We start from the raw sequence: 26,490 nt of genomic DNA on the forward strand, positions 1-26,490 counted from the left end.
AAAATTTATTTTAACTTTTTTTGCCTTCTTCCTCTTTCACAAAAAATAAAAAAAAGCAAAGACTTTTCCGACCAAGTTATTATCATTTTCACAGCCCCTAGACATGTTAAGGGGTTTCTTTTGGAAGCTAGGTAAAATATTCTGTTTGGTTTCTCCTTTCACAGCACTGACAAAGGTACTTGAGGAGGCCGTACCCCCCCAAAGCAGCAAAACCCAGAAGTGATACCCAAATGAAAAAATCCATACTTAAACACATTTTCCTCTTCGAATAAAATAATCAATTTAACCATTTCTGCTTTCTCTTCCTTATCTCCTTAAGGACATAATATGTATGTCTATTTGCACCTAAATAACCTTACCTAGCAAATCTTTTGATTTCCTTTTTTCACTCCTTTTTGTGCACCTGGCATAAGGGGGTGGCTGATCCCTCCCAAAAGGAAAATGACAGGGCAGGTAATCTATGGTATATATGCAAACAAAATTTATTTTAGCTTTTTCACACACACACACACACACACACACAGCAAAGACTTTTTCCGACCAAGTTAATGATCATTTTCACAGCCCTTAGACATGTTAGGGGGGTCTAGGAGGTAAACATTGTTTGGTTTCTTCCTTTCAGAGCAGTGGCTAAGTTACTCGAGAAGGCTGCCCCCAAAGCAACAAAACCCAGAAGTAATACCCAAATGAAAAATCCATACTTAAAACATATTCTCCTCTTGGGGGGGGGGGGGGGGAATAATAAATTTAACCATTTCTGCTTTCTCCTCCTCATCTCCTTAAGGAAATAATATGCATGTCTATTCCCACCTAAATAACCTTACCTAGCAAATCTTTTGATTTCCTTTTTTTCACTCCTTTTTGTGCACCTGGCATAAGGGGGTGGCTGATCCCTCCCAAAAGGAAAATGACAGGACAGGTAATCTATACAGGCAAACAAAATTTTATTTTAACTTTTTCACACACACACACACAGACACAAAAAGCAAAGACTTTTCCCGACCAAGTTATTATCATTTTCACAGCCCTTAAGACACGTTGGGGGGGGGGGGAGTGTCTAGGAAGTAAACATTGTTTGGTTTCTTCCTTTTTCACAGCAAGTGGGAAAAGTGCTCGAGAAGGCCGCCCATCCCCCCTCACTTCGAAAGCAACACCGACGACGGTCAAGTTTCCCCCGTCTATCCGCGATCGCCGCTAAAAAGGGCGAACCCGAAAAACCGTCCCCCGACCCTCTTCTTTCCCTCACCTCCCGCCCCACCACCGTCGAGCGAAGGCCGCTTTTCGCCCAACCTGAGGCGGAGACGGAACCTCCTGACGGCGGCCACCACAAGCTCAAGTCAAACACCGACTACGGTTCCCAACCCGGGGTCCGTCTGGGCTGTTCCCTTCCCTGAGGAGGGAAGAGGAGGGAGGCGGCGGAGGCGGCCACAACTCGGGCAAGGCAGCTTCCCTCGTCGCCAGGCAGGGAGGGCCGGTCCTGTCAAGGCGTTCGTCGTTAAGCCCACCGCTCTCCCGCCCCTCCCCCTCCCCCTCACACACACACAAACCGCGACGCCGGCAACTCACCTGCCGGGGCCTCGCGGGCTCCTTCCCTGTTTGGGCTTTTCCCGTCTGTTTTCCGCCGGTGCGTGCCTAGCCTGGGGGCTCGCTTGCTTCGTTCGTTCGTTCGCTCGCTCGCGGGGCCGGCCGCCGGGGCCACCACAGCCAGCCGAGCCCGGCGTCAAGGGCTCCGTGTCGGTTCAAAATCACGCGCCTCGCGCCATTCCGACGCCGCCGCATCCCATAATAAGCCGGCTTTACGGCGCCCTGACAACCGACGTCGCGCCACACACACACACACACGCACGCACGCCCCTACGGAGCCTCACTCATTCGCCCCCTCTCCGCTCCATTCTCCCGCCTTCCCTCCTCAAAGTTCGGGCCGACTTCCGGCGTTCCGCCCGCCCACCTGTCGCGAGCCGCTTCCGGGCAGGGAGAAGGAAAAAAAAACAAAACAAAAACAACAGAGGGAGACAGCGAGAGAGAGAGACACACACAGAGAGAGAGAGAGACACCAGCGCCCATCCGCTCTAGGCGGGTCCGCTCGGTGGTTACGCAGCGGCGTCCCAACCCCGTGCCGTCTTCCCACCCGTGAGGGACGGGCGAGCAAGATGGCGGCTTCCGTGAGGCAGGAGCTGACCCAGCTCATGAGCTCCAGCGGCTCTCACAAGGACCTGGCGGGGAAGTAAGTGAGGCGGCCTTAACGGCAGCTTTTTTCCCCCCCTCCTGAGGATCGGGCAGGCGTAGAGGAAGAGATAAAGAAGCCGGAGCGGGTCTCCATTCTGAGGGACTGGGAAGGCCGGAGTTGGGGTTATGAGCTGAGGGAAACCCACGGATGGGCCTAGAGGAGAGAGGGAGTGACTGTTTTGGGGGTTCGGAGCTGGAGACCCAGTTGTTCAGGCTTTCTCAGTCCTTTTTTGGAATATATATATATATATATATATATATATATATATATATATATATATATATATATATATACATACATACATACACACATACACACTATATATATATATATATATATATATTAATATATATATACCCAGCGGAGAAATAAATTTAACGGAATGGTAGCGAGTGGCAGCAAAGATGCATTTTATTTTATTTTTAGGTATTCATGATTGGATTTATATCACGCGCTTAGTTTTTGAAACTCAAGGAAGGGTACATAATGCTATCCTAGCAACAACCCAGTGAGGTAGGCTGGGTTCAAAAAACGTCATCTTTCCATGCTAAGGGGGGAGGGGGGTCAGAAATCCACCGTTTCTAGCTCAGCACCTTAGCTACATGACTAGACCAACTCTTATTATATGCTTATAACTTAGTGCAGTACAAACACGGAATAAAGCAACCATTAATGCAATAACGTGCTGCAGTCAACTAGAGTATCAGTATAAAACAGGACCCAATTAATAAAAAGATCCAGGACCTGTGATAAGATTAGGTTGAGAGGGAGAGAGAGAGAGAGAGAGAGAGAGAGAGAGAGAGAGACCTCTATACATCCTGGAAACGGGGGTGTCCAGTTTTTAGTTGAGGGGTGGACTAGAAGACCTCCAAGTTCCCTTCCAACCCTATGATTCTATAATACTAATATTAATAATTTAATTGTACAATTGCTGGGTGCCTCTGTGTGTGAGTGAGAGAGAGAGAATGAGCAAGAGAAGTGAACGAGAGAGAAATAAAATGAGAGAGAGAGAGAAAGAGAGAGAGAGAAGGAAAATGAGTGTCAATTCAAGGCTGCCAACATACCTAATATTGTACTGCTGCCTCCTATTTTCCTCACAACAACCTTGTGAGGTGGGTTAGGCTGAGTGAGAGGGATTGACCCAAAGCTCCAGCTGCTTTCATGCCAAAGTCAGGCAGGCCTACAATTCACAAGCTTCTGATTTTTTTACGCCAGCACATTAACTATACCAAACTGGCTCTCTCTTAATCTCTGTACATTCAAAGTAAACAGGCGAAAATCTGCTTTAAAGTGATTTCTAAATCCTCGCCTAAATCTTCTCCCTTTTAAGTGTAAATTTTAAATTTTTACTGTATTTTAAAATATGGGTATTTTAAATTATGGGTATCAATTCAGCCAAATTTATTTAATTCATTTTATTCGATTTTAAATTTTGTATATGTATGTGTTTTATTTCATGGCTGTTCACCGCCCTGAGTCCTTCGGGAGTAGGGCGGTATAGAAATTCAAACAAATAAAATAAATAAATAAAATAAATTTCATAGGGGGACTGTGAAATAGAAATATTTATAGTGCTTTTTTAAAAACATGAAACATGTCCATCTGACAAGTGGTGGAACCAAGCTGTAGTTCAAGCTGCACAATGGGAGATCTGAGCGAAAGGTGTATTCTAGTTAATTCTCCAAAACCTAAGCAGAATGGGAACTTATTTATTTATTTATTAATAAAATTTATATGCCGCCCTATCTCCGAAGACTCAGGGCGGCTCACAACAATAAAACAATCAGTTAAAATTATAAAATACATAATGTGCATATATAATTTATATTAAAACCCCCAAACTCTAAAAACCCTCTCAGTCCAGGCTTAGATAGCCTCAGTCCAGGGTTAGATAGGAGACTGCCATAAAATATCCTGTGTGTAGGCTAGACTGGAAAATGTATTTTTTAAAAAAATCCTGGAAAAAAGCAATGGCAATTATTTCATTATTGTGGCCAAGAAAACATCATGGACGTTGAGCTTGGCTCAGATAAAGACTGACACCTTAGTTGAGCTTGGCTCAGATAAGACTTGGCTTTATTTGAAAATGGGATTCCATACTGTTCTTTCTAAGGACAGATCCTTAGGCTGACACTCAAATACTTTGGCCAGCAAATGAGAAGACAGGACTCATTGGAGAAGATCCTGATGTTGGGAAAGACTGAAGGCAAAAGAAGAAGGAGATGGCAGAGGATGAGATGGTTAAAAAGGGTCATCAATGCAACGAATATGAATTAGGCAAACCCTGGGAGATGATGGTGGGATGGGTCTGGTGTGCTGTGGTCCATGGAGTCGCAAAGACTTGGGACACAATGTAGTGACCGAACAACAAGACTAGCATGAAATCCCATTAGGAAAATCTAATATTGTAGGAAGATTGCAGTAGCAAATCATTTCTATATTTCAGCTAAAAAAAGACATGAATGTGTTAGCAGTTGAGGGCATCTCTTCTTTGATGGAAACTGCAGAAGTACAGCAAGTATAAGATTATATCCAACTTTATATACTCAAAAACAAAAAAGTATTCCTGAATATCTCTCTATTCTGAAAACATAACGGTCATCCCAATGTTAGACCCGCTGCCCATCATGAACAACATTCAAAGAAGTAAGGAATTGAAGTAAAGGAGAACAGGATAACTTTTATCGGTTAAGAAAAAGCATTCAAACTTACTTGTATAGTATTATCTAAAAATGGGGAGAAATGAAATACAAAGTTCCTATTTAGGATGTAGAGTTAATTGCCATCTATTTTTACAACTTTCTGGCAGATATCGACAGATACTGGAGAAAGCAATTCAGCTGTCAGGAGTGGAACAACTGGAAGCATTAAAAGCTTTTGTAGAAGCAAGTGAGTTTATTAAACTGCAGTTGGTGTTGCATGATAATGTTGTACATACTGAGCTGCAATCAGGAAAAGGATTTTGAGTGGTACCAAATTATATATTTAACCAGATGTTTACAGAGTTTTGACTTCATTAATAATTAATTGAATTATGCACACTTGGACATTTTAACAAAATTGAAGGGATTTATTTCTTGACTAACATTTTTCATTGTCCTATTAGTTTGTATTAGCCTTTGGAATATTACAAAATAGGCATTATAGAAGAACTGATCATTTAATGGGAACAGCTTTGCTGTAAACAAAGTGGAAAATTTAACTAAAATCTCTAGCTTTATATTGCTAACTAAACTCTGGAGTTTTCATAGTTGCTCTTAAACACTGAAGTTCTTTGTTGAGTAGATTTATTTGTAGTAAAGCCCATTGGGAATTAATGCTTGGGATCACAATCCTATGATGAGTGAAAAACTGACTTTCTGAGTTGCTATGGCACTTTTGTCTTCGTTGTTGGTTTATAGAGAGACCCATTTTAGCAATCTGAATTCTTTACAAGTAATTTGGCTTTCTTGTTCTTGTGCATGTAATACTTTCCGGTGGATAAAAAAGGATCCTTTGTTTTTACAATAAGAGTTTCTATGTAATTGGGCCACATTTTGTAACTATGAAATGTAGTTATTTTTGTGTACTGCAGACATGAGATTGGAAGTTCTTGTTCAAGAAAAGTACTTTGGACTGAATTGCTAAAAATACATTTTAAAAATACTATAAGAAACACTGCAATAAAATTTCTGAATATTTCCCATAGTGTAAGGGAATCGGTCTGCACAGTAACCTGACTAATGTAAATATTTGAACACCTGAACTTCATTATTGTTCTGAATTGCTTGTGTTGTGGCAGATTCAGCAGGTTCTTATCTGCCTGCTGGTGGATTATGCAATTTGACATTGTGGTAGCAAAGCTAAATTACAGAATAGATCTCTGGTATGCTGGTGCAGAAATGTTATGTCCCATATAATCATTAGATGGTTTAGAGGCTGGAAACTTTGCCCTGGAAACTGTTGGCTTATTCGTTGTTCAGACTTGCTAAGAAAATGAATTATAATCAGAGTACTGTATAAAATGACAACACAAACATGAAATTATTTCTCTTTGTGTCTTTTGTATCAGTGGTAAACGAAAATGTCAGTTTAGTAATTTCACGCCAGTTGCTGACTGACTTTTGCACACATCTTCCAAATCTTCCCGATAGTACAGCCAAAGAAATCTACCACTTCACCTTGGAAAAGATCCAACCTCGTGTAATTTCATTTGAGGAACAGGTAAGAACAAAATATCATGGATAACACCCCCACCCCAGATCCATACTTTTCCAACAGGAGGGAGCAGTTGGTAACTTATGGCACACCTTTAAAATGTGCTTCAGATAATTGTTGGATCATCAGCAGATTTTGAAGCAGTTGTCACAAGGAGGGGTGTGCTCTGAGGAGAGAGAACTGTAGGTAGGAGAGGAATTAAAATTCCCTTTGCCCTCCCTCCCCAACTGTAGCATTTGGGTTTCTATTATATTCAACTATTATTTAGCATATATGTTTGCATTGGAAGTATTTCACTGGTCACTTGATTAACCACTTATTTTGGTTTGCTTCAGCTCTGAAACCAGACTATAACTAGAGATACATGGTTCTCTCGACATGCTCATGCTGCTAAGCAGTTTTGTATTTCAATTTTTTTTCTTTTAAATTGTTCATACTTTGGTTTGATGCAAGAGGAGACCTCTAAAAGTATTTTTAAAAAGAATTGTAGGAAGAAAATACATATTGAATGACTTGCTTCCCACATAATGTACCGTATTTTTCAGACTCTTAAGACGTCTCCCAAAAAGGGGCAAAAATGTCTGTACGTCTTATAGACCGAATATTGCCGAAGCCCCACCCATCCACCAGCCATTTTTTGGCCTCCGCACACCCTGTTTTTGAGCCTTTTTCAGGCCTTTTTTGGGCCATTTTCAAGGCTTTTTCGGCCTGTTTTCAGGGCTTTTTTCGGCCCATTTTTCAAAAAAAAAAAAAAGGGCTGAAAAAAAGGCCAAAAAACAGGCCAAAAAAAGCCTTGAAAACAGCCCCCAAAAGCCTCGAAAACAGGCCCAAAAAAGCTGCAAAAATGGGCCACAAAAAGCCCCAAAATGGGCCGAAGAAAGGCCTGAGAAAAGGAAGGCCAAAAACCTTTTTTTGTTGTTTTCCTCTTCTAAATTTAGGTGCGTCTTATAGTCCGAAAAATACAGTATGTTGTTTTCCTTCTATGTCATTATGCTTTTTATGTCTTTGATTGCAATAACTTTTCATTCATTCCCCCCCAAAAAAGAACCATAGCAAAACTCTCTTGGGATTTATCTTGTTGATGGATTTCATTTTGTAAATCAGTATTGATCACTTCTGTGTAAATAAGACTTGTCATTTATCTGATCACTTAGATATTTTATGGTTACCAAGGCCATCCATCCATCCTGAAATACATTGAATCCTAGTCAACAGGTTCATTTTGAGAGAAAATGCCTGTTCTGCAAATATTTCCTCAATATATTTATTATATCAATGAGGATCCTGTCAAAGTCTGTGGATGGGGGAAAAAAGAAACGGAAGCCAAAGGCCACTGGAAAATAGGCGCCTTTCAGATAAGATAAATGGGTTATAGTTTATCCTACGCCTTCACCCTCCCTTCTTTCTCCCTTCAGGTTGCTTCTATAAGACAACACCTCGCATCCATTTATGAGAAAGAAGAAGATTGGCGGAACGCAGCACAAGTGCTGGTGGGGATTCCTCTTGAAACAGGACAAAAGTAAATAGAAGAGTTATCCTTTTTTCTTCAACACCAAAAAATTGATATGTGCTTTGTCCTTTCTTCAGTACTTTTCATTCTAAAGTGATTGCATAGTTATTGCTGCTCTCTCACAATATGGTATAGAAACTTAATTGTTTCCAACAGTTGTCTTTGAAGCAGAAATTCAGCAAGCTTCTAAAAGTGTTATCTTTGTTGGGATCCTTGTGTCTTTTAAATGTCAGATTTTTATGTCAAAATGCTTATCTCAGTCAATGGCTGCACATGACTGATTTTTGGTGGGTGAAGTGAGTTTGATCTAATTACTGCAGTACTTAATCTGGAAGATCATAAAGGAAATATTTACACAATAAATTGATAAAGAACTCAAAAATGTCCCCCAAAAAACAAACTACATCCGTATGCCTCCCTGAAAAAGTTAGCTAGGAGCTAACTTGAGGATATTTTTACTTCGGGTAGTCCTTAAAACTGAGCTATTTAGCAATAGGACAGTGTTGTATTCCTGATAAAAGGATGTAATTCTGTGCCAGCTACATTTTAATAGCCTGTTTTCTTCAGCTACTCTAAGGAAGCTATGGATTTGTCTCTTGAAACTTCTAGTTTGCATCTTGCTTCTTCTTAAAAACAACATTCTGAAGGCTTTGTGCTTTGTTTTGTTATTGGTACACTTGTTTTTTGTTTAAGCTTTGTGGCCATTTAGTTGGTTGTGATTTAGATACAGCCAGTAAATGCTCAGCTCCTTCCAGTCGCCCTGACTCTACTCCGAATTAAGGGATGACAGGATTGTAAAAAGGGAATTAATCAGATTTAGATAGGCTGGATGGATGGATGGAAAACAATTTGAATAGAGACTGATTCAGAAATCAATTCTTGCAAAGTTGTCATTAGAATATGAAACCCAGTCTGTTTTTTAAAAAATCTGAATAGATATTTCTCAGAGGCTGGGAAAAAAACCATGGACTCTGAATGGCTCTGCTAGGCATCTTGCATTGAACTGGAATGGAATTAGCAAACCAGAGCATAATTAGGCAAAAGTCTGGGCTTCAGTCTGTGTTTCAGGAGAAGAGAACAGTTTGTTTTTTTCCCCAAGCTATTCATTTTTCTTGGAAGAGGTTTCCCCCTATTCAGTCATGATATGAGTGTGAAATTGCCATCTATTGTTGAACCCAACCACCCTCAATTTTTTATTTGTACAATTCTGCGTGCTTTACTATGAAAACTTACAGATTGTTCAAGTCTACTTGCAAAAAAAGTGTGATCCTGCTCAAATATGGGACTGAAACTGCATCTTTTCCCTCCGTATTCAAGGCAGTACAATGTGGATTACAAATTGGAAACTTATCTGAAAATTGCTCGACTTTATCTGGAGGATGATGATCCCGTTCAGGCTGAGGCTTATATAAACAGAGCATCCCTTCTTCAAAATGAATCAACCAATGAGCAGTTACAAATTCATTATAAGGTAAAATATTCATCATGGGTTTTGTCTTGTACCTAACGTAATAGCAATAGACTTAGATACCGCTTCACAGTGCTTTTACAGCCCTCTCTAAGTGGTTTACAGAGTCAGCTTATTGCCCCCAACAATCTGGGTCCTCATTTTACCCACCTCAGAAGGATGGAAGGCTGAGTCAACCTTAAGCCTGGTGAGATTTGAACTGCCAAATTGCAGTCAGCCAGCAGTCAGCAGAAATATCCTGCAGTACTGCACTCTAACCACCGCACCACTGAAAGGCTAGATTACGAGAAAACTATTAATGTTTATGGCTCCTGCATGCAAAGTTATGAGTTATTGTTGTGTAATTTGCTCTCAGGATGGTCTGTTGAATTAAACAAAATACTTTTAACTGGTAGGTATAAGAGATGCGCTGTGTCAACAGGATATTGAGAAATATCCTCTGGATTTAAAATTGTCCAGTGATCCATATTCCTTTCCTCAGCGGTAATAATAATAATTGGCGGTAGAGCTGATATGTAGAGACAAAGTTTCTCAAAAGGTCCTCCTGACAAATTTTTCTTTCCAGTCTCTCTTTCTTTTATGCTGCTCTGAACTGATGACCTAAATGACAGCTGCAGCATCATCAGAGAGGGATATTTCATAATATCCAAACTGAACAGGACAAATGAGGTTCGATTAATTGCAGTTGTTCAATTTAACTTTTGTTTTAAAAAGGAGCACCGACAGATTTGATTGCCGTTGAAATGCTATTTTGCAACATTAGAAATTTTGGCAGCCGAAACGATTTTTAGTTATACGTTTTTCCTTCTTCCAGGTATGCTATGCTCGTGTTCTTGACTACAGAAGGAAATTCATTGAAGCTGCCCAAAGATATAACGAGCTATCTTATAAAAGCATAGTCCACGAAAGTGAGCGGCTTGAAGCCCTGAAGCATGCCTTGCATTGTACGATCTTAGCCTCAGCAGGTAAAATGATAGATGAAGGTTTAACTCTGTTTTATTTGAATCTTTGAAATATATACAGTACATATTGCTATTTTGAGGAGACTTCAAGTTCACAGAATAACAGAATTGGAAGGGACCTTGTAGGTCTTCTAGTCCAACCCCCCCCCCCACAAGAGATCCTATACCTGTGATGGCGAACCTATGGCACGCATGCCACAGGTGGCACACGTAGCCATATCAGTTGGCATGTGAGCTCAGCTCCAGCGTGCATGTGTGCGCCAGCCAGCTAATTTTCAGGTATTCTCTGCCCACCAGAAGTAGGGAAACAGGATGTTTCCTGCCTCTGGAGGGCCTGAGGGGGTGGGGATTTTTCTTTCTCACCTGGCTCCAGGGCCTTTCTGGGGAGTCTGGGGAGGGTGAAAACGGCCTCCCCCCCCCCCCGGGAGGTCCTCCAGAGGCCGAAAACAGGCCGTTTGACAACTTCCATTGAACTGGAAGTTGTCAAACGGCCCATTTTCGGCCTCCGGAGGATCTCTGTGGGGCTGGGGAAGGCTGTTTTTGCCTTCCCCAGACTCCTAGAGAGGCCCTGGAGGCTGGGGACAGCAAAAAACGGGCCTTCTGGTCCCACCAGAAGTTGTTAAACAGGACATTTTCAGCCTCCGGAAGACCTCAGGGCGCATAGAATTATTGGGTGTGGGCACACGCGTGCGGGCAACCCCCCTGCCCCCCTCCTGGTACACGATGGCAAAAAGGTTAGCCATCACTGCCCTATACCATTCCAGACAAGTGTCCAATCTCCTCTTGAAAAGCTCCAGTGATGGAGCACCCACAGCGTCTGAAGGCAAGCCATTCCGCTGATTAATTGTTCTAACTGTAGTTTCAAAACTACCAAGCTGATCTTATTTGGAATGTGTTAAAAGAATGTTGCCTGACAGAGATTCCAAGATGACTCTTGCTACAGCCAGCCATTTTTGGTAGTGGCCGTTAGATTAGGGACAAAACTTGTGAATTAATTAGGAAAATGTAAATTATTAGTCTGTTAGTAGATCATTGTCAATTTTTTTATGACTACTGCATAGTGTAATTGGACTTGTAATGTTTGTATTTTGTTGTATATTTGGGTCTTGATTGTAATAAATTGATTGAAGTAGCAAAATGTGCCATTAACCATGATTAAAAGCACATATTCCCACATATTTGCTCTCTTGAATTATTTATAAAAATAATAAAGGGGATTAAAAATAAATTTAAAAATAAAATACAGGTAGTCCTCGATTTACAACAGTTCATTTACTGACCATTCAGAGTTATAATTGTAAATTGTAAAAGTGACTTATGACCATTTTTCACACTTATGACCATTGCAGTATCCCCATGGTCATGTGATTTACATTCGGATGCTTGGCAAACTCACATTTATGACGGTGGCAGTGTCCACATGGGTCATGTGATCATCTTTTGTGACCTTCCGATAAGCAAAGTCAATGGGGGAAGGCAGATTCATTTAACAACCGTGTCACTAATTTAACAACTGCAGTGGTTCACTTAGCAAACGTGGCAAGAAAGGTCGTAAAATGGGGCAAAACTCACTTAACAAATCTGTCACCTAGCAGCATAAATTTTGGGCTCAGCTGTGGTCGTAAGTCGAGGACTATCTGTAAAGTGACTAATGGGGAACACATGATTGAGAGGCACTGCGAAGGTTGTAAATGAGATTGGTCGCAATGTTGTTTTTCATCACTTTTGTAGCTGTGAACGGCTACTGTCTGAAACAGCCGCTAAACAAGGAGTACCTGTAATTGTGTCCAGCTAATCCGCAGAAGTCAACCTCAACATGATGGCCTCTTTTCTTAATCACAAGATCATGTTGGAGAGACAGATTGAAATTTGGGATTGGCAAACAAATGGATTGGCAAACAAATGGAATCCAAAACAGTGGATTAAAAAAAAAAATCCGTTGCAGATTTTACACTCTGTATCTGGGTTGTGTTGTGGCCCGTTGGCTGCCAGCAGAGCTAGCAGCAGATTCAGATGAGGAGGAGGTTGAGGGGGAGCTTGGGCTGGCTTCGGAGCCTTTGGACAGCACTGACGAGGAAGCAAGATCAGAGGCAGATGCAGAGCTGGGGCCTTCTGACCGCCCCTTGGTGGAGAGGCAGCTGTCTTCGGGGCCTGAGCTCAGTGAGGGGGAGGAACAGATGGGGCCCATCCCAGATGCGTAGAGAGGAAAGGAGAGGAGAGCAAAGGAAAGCAATAAGCCGGCTCTCAGGGAAAAGAAGATGTAGACACTAGCCAGCCCCTTCCTGGCTGGGAAATAAATAGGAGGGGTTGTACATCAATCACGTCGGACTCCTTTGCCAGAACCAGGTTTGTTGGGACTAATTGCTCTGTATTTGAGGTGCCAACTGAATCTCTCTACTGCAATGTTTCTCAACCTTGGTAGCTTGAAGATGGGTGGACTTCAATTCCAAGAATCCCCCAGCCAGCACTGCTGGCTGGGGGATTCTGGGAGTTGAAGTCCACCCATCTTCAAGCTTCAAGGTTGAGAAACACTGCTCTATTGGGAAATAATAGGAAGTGAATTTGCCTCGGCCGATGTGAACAGAGACTGTTCTCGCCCTGTTTTTAGAAGGGGAAAAGACTTTCATTTGTGACTCATTACTTTTGCTTTCGTTTATCCAACATGAACAAAGACTGTTCCTGCCCTGACTTAAATCAAAAAGAGTTTGTGTTACTCGTGAGTTAAGCGGTTTCTCATTGCTTGTGAAGGCTGGGTTGGAGAAGTTAATGTTATTCTTTCTGTGTTTCAGGACAGCAGCGCTCCCGAATGTTAGCCACCCTCTTCAAGGATGAACGATGCCAGCAGCTTGCAGCCTATGGCATATTGGAGAAAATGTACCTTGACAGGATTATAAGGGGAAACCAGTTGCAGGAATTTGCTGCAATGCTCATGCCCCATCAGAAAGCAACGACAGCTGATGGTACTTTGCCTAGTACGGTGCATCATATTTGAAACATTGAATAAGTTATACACACAAAACATAATTCCTCATTGATTACTTGGGCAATGTTATATATTGACACTGTCAGATCTGCCACCACTTAAACTTCTAAATACAAATGATTCTTGGCTCCGTTTGTTGAGAAAGGTATAATTTTATTAGAAGTCAAGTGCATCACACTAATCTATAGCCAGAACTGAGAAGCGTGCGTGAAAATCCCTAAATTCAACTTTTCCCTTCCTTAACTGCCTCCCATCGCTGAGTCCCCCCATGGCCTCGTTCAAGCAAGATGTTTTCAGAATGGTCGTTTCAAACACAGGTGGCATGCAGGTGCCTTCCTTCTCCTAACCAAATGACCTTGAAGCAGCTGGGGGTTTTGGTGGAATACCGCAGTCGCTTTCATTTTTCCCCAAGCATTCTCCCCTCCCATTCACCTTCCCCAGAGTTCATGGTAGCGAAGCAGAAGCAAGTGTTAAGATGGCAGCTGACAGATGCATTGGCGACGTGCATTAGATTCTGATGAATCCCGAACCGGTTGTCTGACACAAACTGGGATTCTATCCTAAATGACAAAGCTGCAGGATGATGAAGGCCACCAAAAAGTAGCTGATGAATCTGGAAAGGAAAATTCTGTATTTTTGTTCTCACTCTTACGTGTATGAAAATATTTATTTATTTATTTATTGGTTCGATTTATATGCCGCCCTTTTCCGGAGACTCAGGGCGGCTTACAATGCGTAAAGCAATAGCCTTCATACTTTTGTATATACCTGCTTAGTAGGGCTTTCCCCCCCCCCCCCCCGTGTTCTTTTTTATACAAAGTCAGCTTATTGCCCCCACAAACCGGGTCCTCATTTTACCTACCTCGAAAGGATGGAAGGCTGAGTCAACCTTGAGCCTGGTGAGATTTGAACTTGCAGTAATTGCAGGCAGCTGGTGCTACTTAACAGTGCTTTAGTCTGCTGCGCCACCAAGGCTCTTTTAGGATAGACAGGGCGAAGGATGGCATTACATGACTAGCTGGTCTGTCTTGTAGAATAGAAAATTCTAGGGGCAAGGATGGTCATTTGGCATACTTTGGAAGGATTATGGCGTCTTCTATAATGCCTGCTCAGAATGTTCTGTGCTTTTCATGGGATTTATTTCTTTCGAATGTCAGAGTTATATTTGAAGTAGATCAAAGAGGAACTAGTCATGCTTGATTTCTGACTCTGGTTTCAATTTGTCCTACTTCAAACCGGTTCTTAGCCTGCCTCCCTAATTCCTTTCCTAACCCAACCCCCACCCCCACCCCGTTCTTTTTTTTTTTTTTTTGCATTCCAAGCTGTTTATATTTTTCATTCAGATCTTCCATTTGTTATAGCTGTTGCTCATCTCTCTGTGTTGTGGCATGTTAGTTTTATTGGTAATATTGCTCTTCATCCAATTTTGACGTTAGTTCTTGATAAAAATTATTTTGGAACAGATTCTGTGCAAATCAGAATGTCAGTGTTCCAGAAAAACCTCTGCTCCAACTAATAACTGTAAGGCAGGCATTTTCTCAATGTTCCATTTATTAGAGTAGGTATATCAGCACATCTTGGGAAAACCCGAATCTGAGAGTTCCGGATTTTCCCTCAGTAAATCAAAAAAACCCCAAAACCATCCCCTCACTCATCAGTCAATCACATGCTCCAATCACCATCCGTTCCATCTCAAGACAGCACTCCAACCACTCCTTCTCCAGATGCAGGCTCGTCCTGACCTTGACCGATGGGAAGAATGCTATTTTGTCCAAATACAAACCTTAAAATCTCCCCTTCTACTTTCCCACACATGAGAAGGTGGCAGCTTGGAAGCTTCCGGTGTAATATGGCTTCCAAAGCTGACACGGTAAGGGTTAGGATTAGGGTTACCTTACATATGTTTTTGTTTTTACATTGTACCTCCATTTGGGCAACACACATTTATGCCAATTAATTTTGTTATTTTCATTCTGTATTAGGTGCCCTTTCACGGTAAGGTGGAGTCAAAGCTGCTGTTGGCATTGCCCATGCTGACAGAGTCCTCCCCTCTGAATGTCTGCTGTTTGCAAGCAGAAACATTTTGCAGTAGAAGCAGCTGTCTGTTATAGAACAAGATGGACTGTTGGTTCTTTTTTGTAATGGGAAAGAAGGCACAAACAGAACCAAACTTCTGGCACTTGTAGCTTCAGTGATGGAAGATAAAAGGGAAGGCATATTATTAGAGAAGGAGATCCCATTGTAAAGAGATCTAATTTGTAGCCCTAATAAATCTCTCAAATGAGTTAGCAGCAGTAGTAATATGTGAGAAGGGCCAAAGAACAGATACTACTCTGGACCAGTGGTCAGTGTCCATGGGTAGTAGAACTTTTGGTCACTCAGAAAAGGTAGAACATCATGTCTATAACGGCATTTGTAAGTAGTAGAGGATTTCAGCTCAGATGACTAGCATAAATAATTTCCATTGTTTAAGATAATAAAACAAGGACTTGTTCATTACATTGAGGTTTTACTGAAAATAATGCCATTTATACTAATGGCATAAATTGTCCAGCATGAAGAATCAGGACTGCACATTAAGTTCCAGTCATTCGCTCACTCTTGTGTTGGAAGCACCGAGGCACTTTTGGGTTGAAGGATTAACCGGTAACATCACCGTTGCCCAGGGTATGCTTGGTTGGGGGCTCCTTTCAGGTCCCTGTTAAGCTGCCCACTGAAGTGGTACCCATCAATCTTACCCACAGTCACCCGCTTTTGAACTGCTGGGCCGGCAAGAGCTGGAGCAAATGATGCAAGCTTGCTCCATCACACAGCAGCAATTGAGTCTCGAGTTAGTTCCAGTTAAGATTTATTGCTCTTGCCTACACATAATAATCTAGTCAAGTAAAAGTCAGCACTAAACTGGCACTAGATAAGAATCAATAGAATTCAAGGGCTGGACTCGGATCGCTTATGGGAACGACTCCAGACTGATTCCTCTCTTGACTCTGCCCCCAGGCTCTGTGTCTTCTCCTACAAATTGGTGCAAATTCTGTACGTTCAGATTTAACAGACATTTGGATTTAATGGATTCCCATCTTCTCAAATGAACTGTTAATTGGAAGTTTCACTGTACTAATATATACCTGTTCCTTTCTATTTTTTTCTTAACACATACATACACATATATAATGGCACATGTATTGTATGCATTAAGTATATTTACATGTTTTGTAGCTAAACATGTAGCTGATCAATAGATTTTTTTTCTTCTCAGGTTCTAGTATTTTGGACAGAGCTGTCATTGAACATAATTTGCTATCTGCAAGCAAACTATATAACAACATTACCTTTGAAGAACTCGGAGCTTTATTAGAAATACCTGCAGCCAAGGTATACATATTTCAGTGATTCATTCATTCTTTTGCTAAACTGTAAATTGTGATGCTGAATCTTTGAGAGTCAGATGATGGAAGCAGCATTATGGTTGAGTTTATATAAGAAATTGCAAAGATCTGGAGACTAAATTGAACTGATTTTAAGAACTAACAAAACTGAGGAAAAGCTGGTCTTTGGACATACTACATGAGATGCAAAGACAAAAAGGTCATACGATGTATTCTTGTTTCTATATTACTATAATTTGGAATGATACGGTATGAGATGCTTTTTTTCTATATCTTCCAAGCATACATTCCATATTTTGGAAAAAGTATTTCAGTCTAGTTTTCGAGTTCCCATTTTTAATGTTAGAATGTAACGGTCCTATTCATTGGCTCTGTTACTTGTCAGCAAACGGTTGCATAATTCTTCTAACACTTAAATTACACTGTAATGTAAGACTCACACAGACCCACTCAGAAGTCTTGAGATTAATCTTGGGACTTGCTTGGATTGTTGACTGATTTTTTTAGCTCTATTCCACCTTTCATTGAGGAGCTCAAAGTGGTGAAGACCAGCATTTCTGAACTTCAGCAGCTTAAATGTATTGGCTGGGGAATTCTGGGAATTGAAGTCCACACATCTTAACGTTGCAGACGTTGAGAAACAGAGCTGCCTCCTGCCACTTTTCCCCCCACAATACCAAGTCTCTGGAAGGATGAAAAAGAACTGAACAGAAACAGAATAACAGATTCTTAAAAACTTCCAGTAAATTAGATACCTTCACTTACATGTCCTAAAAACTATATCAGGTCTGGTCTGTTTCAGTCAAGTGAAGCTGATATGCCACTTGGTTTTGTTTTTCAGGCAGAAAAGATAGCCTCCCAGATGATAACCGAGGGACGCATGAATGGCTTTATCGATCAAATAGATGGAATAGTCCACTTTGAAAGTAAGTTTGGCTCTAGGTGACTCTTTTAGTGCAACCAGCTAAGTTTCCTCCTGATAAATATGTGAGCAGCTGGAGAGGCTTGGCCGATGATTCCTCCCCCCATCAGCCTATGTGCTTAGAAGCTTTTCTGCATTCAGTGGAGCAGGTGGCCAAAATGGGGACAGCCTGATCCAATGCATTTCCGTGTTGTTTGTGGAGGAACACAAGCAGGTGGGCAGAAGGAACATAACAATCTCTCTGCCTGGCCAAACAATAGGAGGCAATATTGTTTACCAGCTTGCTAAGCTCTTGTGTTAAAAATACGGGTAGTTCTCAACATATGACTGTAATTGAACCCAGAATTATAGTCGTAAGTCATGCCGGTCATTATGTGACTGATGCACTTTTCTGACTTTTTTTTTTTTTTTGCGGTAGTTGTTAAGCAAATGCCTTGGTTATTAGGCAAACCTGCTGTTTGCAATGGGCGTTTTTTTGTTGGAAACCGAAAGTAAATGCCTGTTTCCAGCAAAAGAAGTCATAAATTGTATTCACATGACCATGGGATGCTGCAAACGACTGTAAATGTGGAGCAGTTGCCAAGCTCCAAAATGCAGTCATAAGACCACAAGATTGGGCGGCCGTCAGAACTTCAAATCTCGGTCATAAGTACCTTTTGGAGGAATCTGTCATAAGACTGAACAGTCTCTAAACAATTGGTTATTAAGAGGACTACCTGTAAGTAATGAAGCATCTGTACATCATTTTAATTGGGAGGTGTTGGTTCAGTGGCTAAGATGCTGAGCTTGTCGATCAAAAGGTCAAAAGGCAGTTCAGCGGTTCGAATCCCTAGTGCTGCGTAAAGGGGTGAGCTCCCGGTACTTGTCCCAGCTTCTGCCAACCTAGCAGTTTGAAAGTACATTAAAAAAAATGCAAGTAGAAAAATAGGGACCACCTTTGGTGGGAAGGTAACAGCGTTCCGTGTGCCTTTGGCGTTTAGTCATGCCAGCCACTTGACCACGGAGACGTCTTCGGACAGCACTGGCTCTTCAGCTTTGAAATGGAGATGAGCATCGCCCCCTAGAGTCGGAAACAACTAGCACATATGTGCAAGGGGAACCTTTACCTTTACATCATTTTAATGTAAGGCTAAAACATGAAGTAGAAATAAACAATTTGACTGAAAGTTCTTTTGGAAATAATGAAAGTTTGAAAAAGCCTATTTTCTAAACTTCTAGGTGACTTAATAAATAATTGCCTTAATACTGATCTTACATTTGTGCTATAACTCCTGCCAGTGATTTCAACCTTCAACCTCTAGATGGCAGTCTAGATACAGTGGAAGTACTGTAAATTTCATGTTCTAACTTATCCAGAATATTTGCTAATGCTTGTCATATATAATAAACTGCGTTTTATCAGAATGAAAGTTACAAGCATGAAAATTCTGCTGTTGCTTATTTTATGTACTTTTTTTGTTTTAGCACGGGAAGCCTTACCAACGTGGGACAAACAGATCCAGTCGCTTTGCTTCCAAGTTAACAATCTTTTGGAGAAGATAAGTCAGACCGCCCCGGAATGGACAGCACAGGCAATGGAAGCTCAAATGGCTCAATAGACTTTCAACTTCTCCCCCACACCCGTTCTTTGGATGTTTTTTTTTTTCTAAAAAAAAATGTGAAATAAACCTAGGAAATTGAACTTCTGGCTTTGGTTCTACTTGTTGCTCTTAAGAACCTTGATAGTGGCACAGCCTGAACTTTATTTTAAGCTGTAATTTAAAGAGATGAACGTGTTTAAGTTTTATATTAAAATTTTGGTTGCCATGTAACTTTGTGAATGTTTGTGTGTTGTGAAAAATTGAAATTCCATTCTCTTTAGATACAGTTGCTCCAATAAAGATGGGATGGAAATTGAGCAGTTACTTGCTATCTGGATACTTCATTTCCTGCATTTTTATTGGTCTTTACCAAAAAATAAACTACTGTTTAAAAGCTGTTAAGCATTAAAATGTAAGACTTGGCATTTATCTAACAGATGCATATTATCCAAGTAGGCTGAAATATTATAAAGATTGTCCCAACGGTGCTTTTTCAAAAGGCAACTAGACTTTGGTTTTCCTTGAAGATGTTTCGCTTCTCATCCAAGAAGCTTTTTTGGTTCTGACTGAATGTGGAGGATGGAAGGATTTATATTCCTTTCAGTCATCTGGTCATTAGCACTCTTTCCGAAAGTCATTGAGGCCACTTGGAAGTTTATCTGTGCCCTCAGAGTCACCTGAATAGTGCAAATAGATGTGGAACCAGCGGTTCAGAATGTGGACTTTGAGGAGAATGTGGACAGAGAGGACTGCGGGTTTGAAAGGGGGGTCAAAGAGGCCATCTACATTAAGATTGAGGAGCCCTCTCTCAACGGAGGAGGAGGAATATGTCACCACCTATCTCCTGTTTGCAACACAGTTTTTTCAGCAGTTCCAAAAAGGTTCCAAACTCATTTGCCCTGAGGGTACAGATAAAACTCCAAGTGCCCTCAATGACTCTCAAGAGTGCTAACAACCAGATGACTGGTTACAACACATTGTAAGCCGCCCTGAGTCTCCGGAGAAGGGCGGCATATAAATTAAAAAGCAAAAAAAAAAAATGCAAGCAAAAATATATATATCTTTCCCTCCTCCACCATTCAGTCAGAACTGAAGAAGCTTCTTCAGTTCTTCAGTGAAGAAGCCACTGCATTCAGTTTTGGTCGCCACGATGTAAAAAAGATGTGGAGATTCTAGAAAGAGTGCAGAGAAGGACAACAAAGATGATCAGGGGACTGGAGGTTAAAACTTATAAAGAATGAAAAGAAGGACTAGGGGAGACATGATAGCAGTGTTCCAATATCTCAGGGGCTGCCACAAAGAAGAGGGAGTCAAACTATTATCCAAAGCACCTGAAGGCAGGACAAGAAGGAATGAGTGGAAATTAAATCAAGGAGAGAAGCAACTTAGAACTAAGGAGAAATTTTCTGACAGAACAATTAATCAGTGGAACAACTTGCCTCCAGAAGTTGTGAATTCTCCAACACTGGAAATTTTTAAGAAGATGTTGGATAACCATTTGTCTGAAGTGGTGTAGGGTTTCCTGCCTAAGCAGGGGGTTGGACTAGAAGACCTCCAAGGTCCCTTCCAACTCTTGTTATTCTAAATTCTTGGATGAAAAGCGAAACGTCTTCAAGGAAAAGCAAAATCTGATTGCCTTTTGAAAAAAGCACCTTTGGGGCAACCATGACCTGGAGAATCTCCCCAGACATACCTTATTATATAGGTAGGGCTCGATTTATGATCCAGATTCAAAGTTCCAAAGTTCCTCCTCCTTGCTCCCTCCCTCCTGTGGTTATGTGATTGTGTTTTGGGCACTCAGGCAACAACCTGCTTGTATTTGCAGCTGTTTGCATCATCCTGTAGTCACATGACTGTGATTAACAATGTGGTTTGCGGGTAGGTAGCATTTACTTCCTTTCTTATTGTAAACTGAGGGCTTCCTGCATTTACCTGACCTCACACTAATCAAAGCTAATGAACTACGGGCACTAATGAAATACGGGCAAAGAAATTGCTTGTGACTAGCCAGTGGTGCTTGGAATCTGATATAAATCATTGAAGTACATATTCTGGTCCAACTATAATGGTGCACTATGAATTTTTTCTGGCATTTAGTTGAAAGTAATTACAAAGCCAGGTCAAGGTAACTACCTCCAGATAGACCAGGGGTCAGCAATCATAAACACTCAAAAGAGCCATTTAGACCCGTTTCCCACAGAAAAGAAAACACCCGGAGCCACAAAAACCTTCCAGTGCTGACTATTTCCTGAGCGACCACAAAACTAGCATATGTAGTTGAATTAAATGTTCTGTTTTCTTCTGAAACTTTTTTTTTCTTGGATTTATCCATGGTTGGCCTACTGGGGGTTGAAAAGCTCAATAAATCGCAGGCCAGTGGATGTCACACATTGGCGGTTGGGACGCATATTTTGAGCGACAGAGCCGCAGCAGAGGGATGAAAGAGCCACATGCGGCTCCAGAGCCGCAGGTTGCTGATCACTGAGATAAACCATATGGGAAAAAAAGATGATTAATCTGCATTCCATTGCCACACAGAAAAGTAATCAGAGGCAGGAAATGCACAGAAGAACCTCACACCTCATTGTTACCTGCCCTTAACATACCTTCAAAGCTACCTTTTATTGTGTGCATTGTGTTCAACAACGTTTGATATAAGATACTGCAGGAATTAAGTATCATTTCCTAAAGTGCGAGAGTAGTTCAAAATACCTCAAGCTTTAAAACTCAGCTCTGTACCAGGAAAACACTACGAATTAGAATTGGAGAGTTATTCTTGCCAGTAGGATTCAAGCTTGCTAAAGCAAGGTGGAACTAGATTTTTTGAATAAACCACAATTACTGGGTTAACACAATATGCATAAACCATAGGATATGATTTACAAACACCAGTAATTGAGTGAATGCAAATAAGCTAAATCAAAATCCAGCCTAATAACTTTTATTCCCCCATCAAGTAGCTATATATGATGCTGTGGTCATCAGAATTAGGTTTGTCCAGCACCAGTATCATTTAGGGCTAGCTGTGTTTTTTCAGGTTCTTTCAGATGTGTTGACCTGATGTTCAGAAGCAAAACCCACAATAGTACTGCATGTTCAAAAATGCTCCCAAGTTCCTGTGCATAGAATTGTATTTTTATTTGGTGCCATACCCTTTGCTTATATTTATAGGTTCTTACCTGTACAGGTAACGTGTTAGGGACATGGTGGCTTAGTGGCTAAAACGCTGAGCTTGTCGATCGAAAGGTTGGCAATTCAGCAGTTCAAATCCCTAGTGCTGCATAATGGGGTGAGCTCCCGTTAACTTGTTCCAGCTTCTGCCAACCTAGCAGTTCAAAAGCACGTAAAAAATGCAAGTAGAAAAATAGGGACCACCTTTGGTGGGAAGGTAACAGCGTTCCGTGCACCTTTAGCATTTTGTCATGCCGGCCACATGACCACGGAGACGTCTTTGGAAAGCGCTGGCTCTTCGGCTTTGAAATGGAGATGAGCACCGCCCCCTAGAGTCGGGAACGACTAGCACATATGTGCGAGGGGAATCTTTACCTTTAACCTTACCTGTACAGGGGAATTAGGAAACTCCCAGAATTCTTTGGCTCAAAATAAAATGACAGAATTATAATTTTGATGCACAAAGGAGAAACACTATTCCTATTTATAAGAAGAGGACAGGATAACAAATTTGAACATCATATATAGTGGAGTGTGATAGATTTCAGGTGTAAATTAATAAACTCAGTTGTTTATCATCATGCTTTTTCTTCCTTCTAAAGTTGGCTGCTGAAACAAAAGTACAGAAATTAGAGAACCAGAAACCTGGTTTGTTTTTTTGGTTGTTTTGTTTTTTTTGGCAAAAACCTTCTTCCCTAAATGTAAACCCGTAGCAGCAACACCTCTTAATTTCTATTCTGCAGCTGGTTTGATTTACTCAAAAGAAAATCTGACAAGTATGAAGCCTGCCCATTACAATCGTATGTCTTCATAGGTAGTAAAATGGGTCGGTCACATGACCGACCTTAATTTTATCACCCTTTTTTATGGTTGTCATTAAGTGAATGCAACACTTGTAAAGCAAATCCCATGGTCATTCAGCAAACCGATGTTTTGCTGGGGTGTGGTTTTGCCGTAAACTAAACACAGCCATGTTGCTGACTGCCTGAAGAAGGGACCCAACCGTTGGAACTTCTAATCTGGGTTGAAGTCCTCTTTTTCGGGTCAGTCGTAGTTTCAAACTCTTGCTAAGCAATCCGTCATAAGGCGAGGCCTACCTGTACTGAGATCTCATATTCTGTCTGGGACATGGATCTCATTGTCATAGAGCAGGGATGTCAAACTTGATTTCATTGAGGGCCACATCAGGGTTGTGTTTGACCTCAGAGGGCTGGGTGGCGGTGTGGGGCATGACTGGGGGCATGGACTCATGTTGGGGGGCCCTGTGGTGACCAAATGCTAAGGCAGGACTTCCCTGAGACTGACCCCCATTCTCACTATAATCTCCTTCCTTCCTTTTCTTCTTTTTCCTTCCCTCTTCCTTCTCCTTCTTCCTTCCCCTCTTTCCTTATTATTCCTTCTTTGCTGTCTTCCCATCTTCCCATCTTTTTCTTGGTCTTTCCTCTTTCTGTTTCTCCTTTCTTGTCCCTTCTTGCATGCTCAAATGCAAAAGGGGAAACATTTCTCCTTTTGTTTTGTTTTTAGTTTGTTTCGATAGCGCATCCCCACCCCCACCCCCGCGCCCCGTTTTTGCTGGCAAAGGGCTGCAGGAGGCCATCACAGCCACGAGCCCCACAAGCTCCATTTTATTTATTTATTTATTTATTTATTTATTTATTTATTTATTTATTTATTTATTTATTTATTTATTTGTTCGATTTATAGGCCGCCCTTCTCCAGAGACTTAGGGCGGTTTACAATGCGTTAAGCAATAGCCTTCATACTTTTGTGTATACCTGCTTAGTAGGGCTTTCCCCCCCCCGTGTTCTTTTTTATACAAAGTCAGCTTATTGCCCCCACAAACCGGGTCCTCATTTACCTACCTCGAAAGGATAGAAGGCTGAGTCAACCTTGAGCCTGGTGAGATTAGTGTTGCCAGGTGTCCACTATTTGAGCGGACAGTCCACTTTTTTCACATTATGTTCACTATTTTTTTTCACAAAATAGTGGACATTTTTTTATTCAAAAACTTTATGATGAAATTAAAATGTAATTTAATATTTTACATATTATTATAATATATTTGATGTTTTGAATTTTAAGTAAAGTTTTGAAGTGATTATTTTAATACATGTTAAAATGTTTGTAAGAAAATATATAACTTAATTGTAAATTTTTTTTTAATTTTTTTACTACTTAACAGCCCGCCCCCCCCCCACTGCTTGTCCGCTATTTTTTGGAAGCAGACCTGGCAACCCTAGATGAGATTCGAACATGCAGTAATTGTAGGCAGCTGGTGCTACTTAACAGCACTTTAGTCTGCTGCGCCACCAAAGCTCTTATTTTCGCTAGCAGAGGCACGCGGACCGGTCGTTTGCTATTTCCAGGCTATGCCTGCAGGCCAGATCTAAGCAACTTGTGGGCTGGATCCAGCCCGCAGGCCTTGAGTTTGACACCCCTGTCATAGAGGAACCACAACAGAAAGCATCCTTTCATATTTACTGTCAGATGTAAATGCCTTATTCTCTAATGTGTAAATAGTATATGAACGGGGTATCAGGGGTTAACTTATTCTTCACTTATTAATGTATTCATAATTCACCACTCCCACATATAGCTCCACCCATTGTATATATAAGGAGCTACATGCACCCTTTTCCTTGCTTCTATCTGTGAATATTCAGTGAATATAGAATGCCTATTGTAAATAAAAGAAAATATATTTAAACCTTTAACTCTTACTAATCTTATTGAGTCTGATCCTGAAAAATATTGCAACAAGCTGGTAGCAGAGGATGGTTAATTGACTCAATAAAAACTTAAAAATGTCTAAGAAAGATAGGCCCAACACCAGGGCCTACAGCAAAGAAATGGAAACAGAACAAGAAATAATCAACGAACCCACAAACGCAATTTCGAGAGAATCCGAAGAATACACCACTGAAGACGAAGAAATAATAGATGAAAATGATGACCAGGAGGAAATCGAGATAGAGAATAACGAACTCAGGTCAGAGATATTAAAATTATTAAAGAGCCAGAAGAATGATGAAAGCCTCATCGCGAACCTCCAAGATATGCTGAAGAACAGCGGAGCAGCGAGAGAGAAAAACATCACTAATGAAAAGTCTAAAGACCCAAAAATAGTGAGTGATATGACTGCAGAGAAAATCATTGCGAAGAAGAAAAACGGTGATCCCGCGTGAAATTTTGAATGGCAGCCATCTTGGTTTCAACAGGCCTCCAAGATGAGCGAAGCAGAGCCAATCAAAAAGCTCAATTCAAAATTTCTGGCGCGAAAAACATTACCAGACAACGAAAATGAAAAAGAAGATTCAAACACCTCAGAAGAATCAGAATCAGAAAGTGAAGGTGATTCAACAAACTACCAAATAAAATCAGCAATGAAAACGCTTTTTGCCGCATTTGGGCCAAAACTAAAAATTACAAAAAAGCTAACGAAGAAGCGAGCGAGCAAGCCAATGCCTCAAGACCTGCCCGCTCCCATCCAGACTACGAGAGCGCTGACGCCCGAACCCAGAGAGCCTTGCTGATACCGCCCTACGCCACAGACCGAAGCAAGCACCAACGCCCTCAAAAGAAGAGGAAGAACAGCCGCCGTCGTCAGGACTCCCAAAATCGAACCAGAGACCGATTCGTCCGAGGAGGAGCAGAACGAGCGAGCCGCAATGGGGAGAACCTTCCACGACGACTCCAAAGAAGAAATGGACAACGCGCATGCGCAAGACTACGCAGACGGCCCGGGAAGACATGAACTGACGAGAAGACCGCGCAGACTCGTTGCGAGCATCCCCACGCCGTTTTGCAATTTTCTGCATTTACGAGACCACAGACTACCTCAGGTTGTAAGTAATGGGCCCAATAATGTCGGAAATTTACCCAGTGACTTCCCGAAGCTAAGGGTTGATGGCATTAACTTGCAAGAATGGTATCAACAGCTCCAGGTTGTCTTTATGAAGGAAAGCTTACTATTTTTTATCACTAGTCCCCCAAAAAGACCTTGGACTATAAAAATAGATTGTTTACACCATAGAGCATTTTTCTTAATAATATCTAGTGTGTCTCCTGCAATGTATCACAGCAT

At 41.3% G+C, this 26,490-nt stretch overlaps 2 protein-coding genes across 12 annotated transcripts in view; one reads left to right on the plus strand and one right to left on the minus strand.

The window, feature by feature from the left end:
- Nucleotides 1-2,051, minus strand: part of LIN54 (lin-54 DREAM MuvB core complex component) — a 34,865-nt gene extending 32,814 nt beyond the window's left edge. For 2 of the 10 annotated variants that reach the window (XM_087875083.1, XM_060686988.2), the window contains exons 1-2: nt 1,567-1,989; nt 360-458 (exon numbers count right to left, since the gene is read on the minus strand). The gene's annotated coding sequence lies outside the window, so the exon portion shown is untranslated. Of the gene's footprint in view, nt 1-359; nt 459-824; nt 925-1,566 lie in introns of all 10 variants that reach the window. The other 8 variants (XM_087875078.1, XM_087875079.1, XM_087875084.1 and 5 more) reach the window with 8 other exon arrangements.
- Nucleotides 1,918-19,559, plus strand: COPS4 (COP9 signalosome subunit 4). Of its 2 annotated transcripts, none has more exons than XM_034431171.3 (10): nt 1,918-2,224; nt 5,037-5,116; nt 6,279-6,430; nt 7,840-7,943; nt 9,252-9,405; nt 10,217-10,367; nt 13,154-13,324; nt 16,604-16,719; nt 17,575-17,659; nt 19,120-19,559. In XM_034431171.3, the coding sequence occupies exons 1-10, from the start codon at nt 2,151-2,153 to the stop codon at nt 19,251-19,253; spliced, it is 1,221 nt and encodes a 406-aa protein (XP_034287062.1). In that variant the 5' UTR covers nt 1,918-2,150; the 3' UTR covers nt 19,254-19,559. The 2 variants fall into 2 exon arrangements, with proteins under 2 accessions (XP_034287062.1, XP_034287061.1); XM_034431170.3 differs by having other exon boundaries at nt 2,088-2,224; nt 13,154-13,336.
- Nucleotides 19,560-26,490: the final 6,931 nt, after the last annotated feature.

The sequence above is a fragment of the Pantherophis guttatus genome, chromosome 8 (assembly GCF_059756535.1).
Source record: "Pantherophis guttatus breed Tessera chromosome 8, ASM5975653v1, whole genome shotgun sequence".
Taxonomy (NCBI): Eukaryota; Metazoa; Chordata; class Lepidosauria; order Squamata; family Colubridae; genus Pantherophis; species Pantherophis guttatus.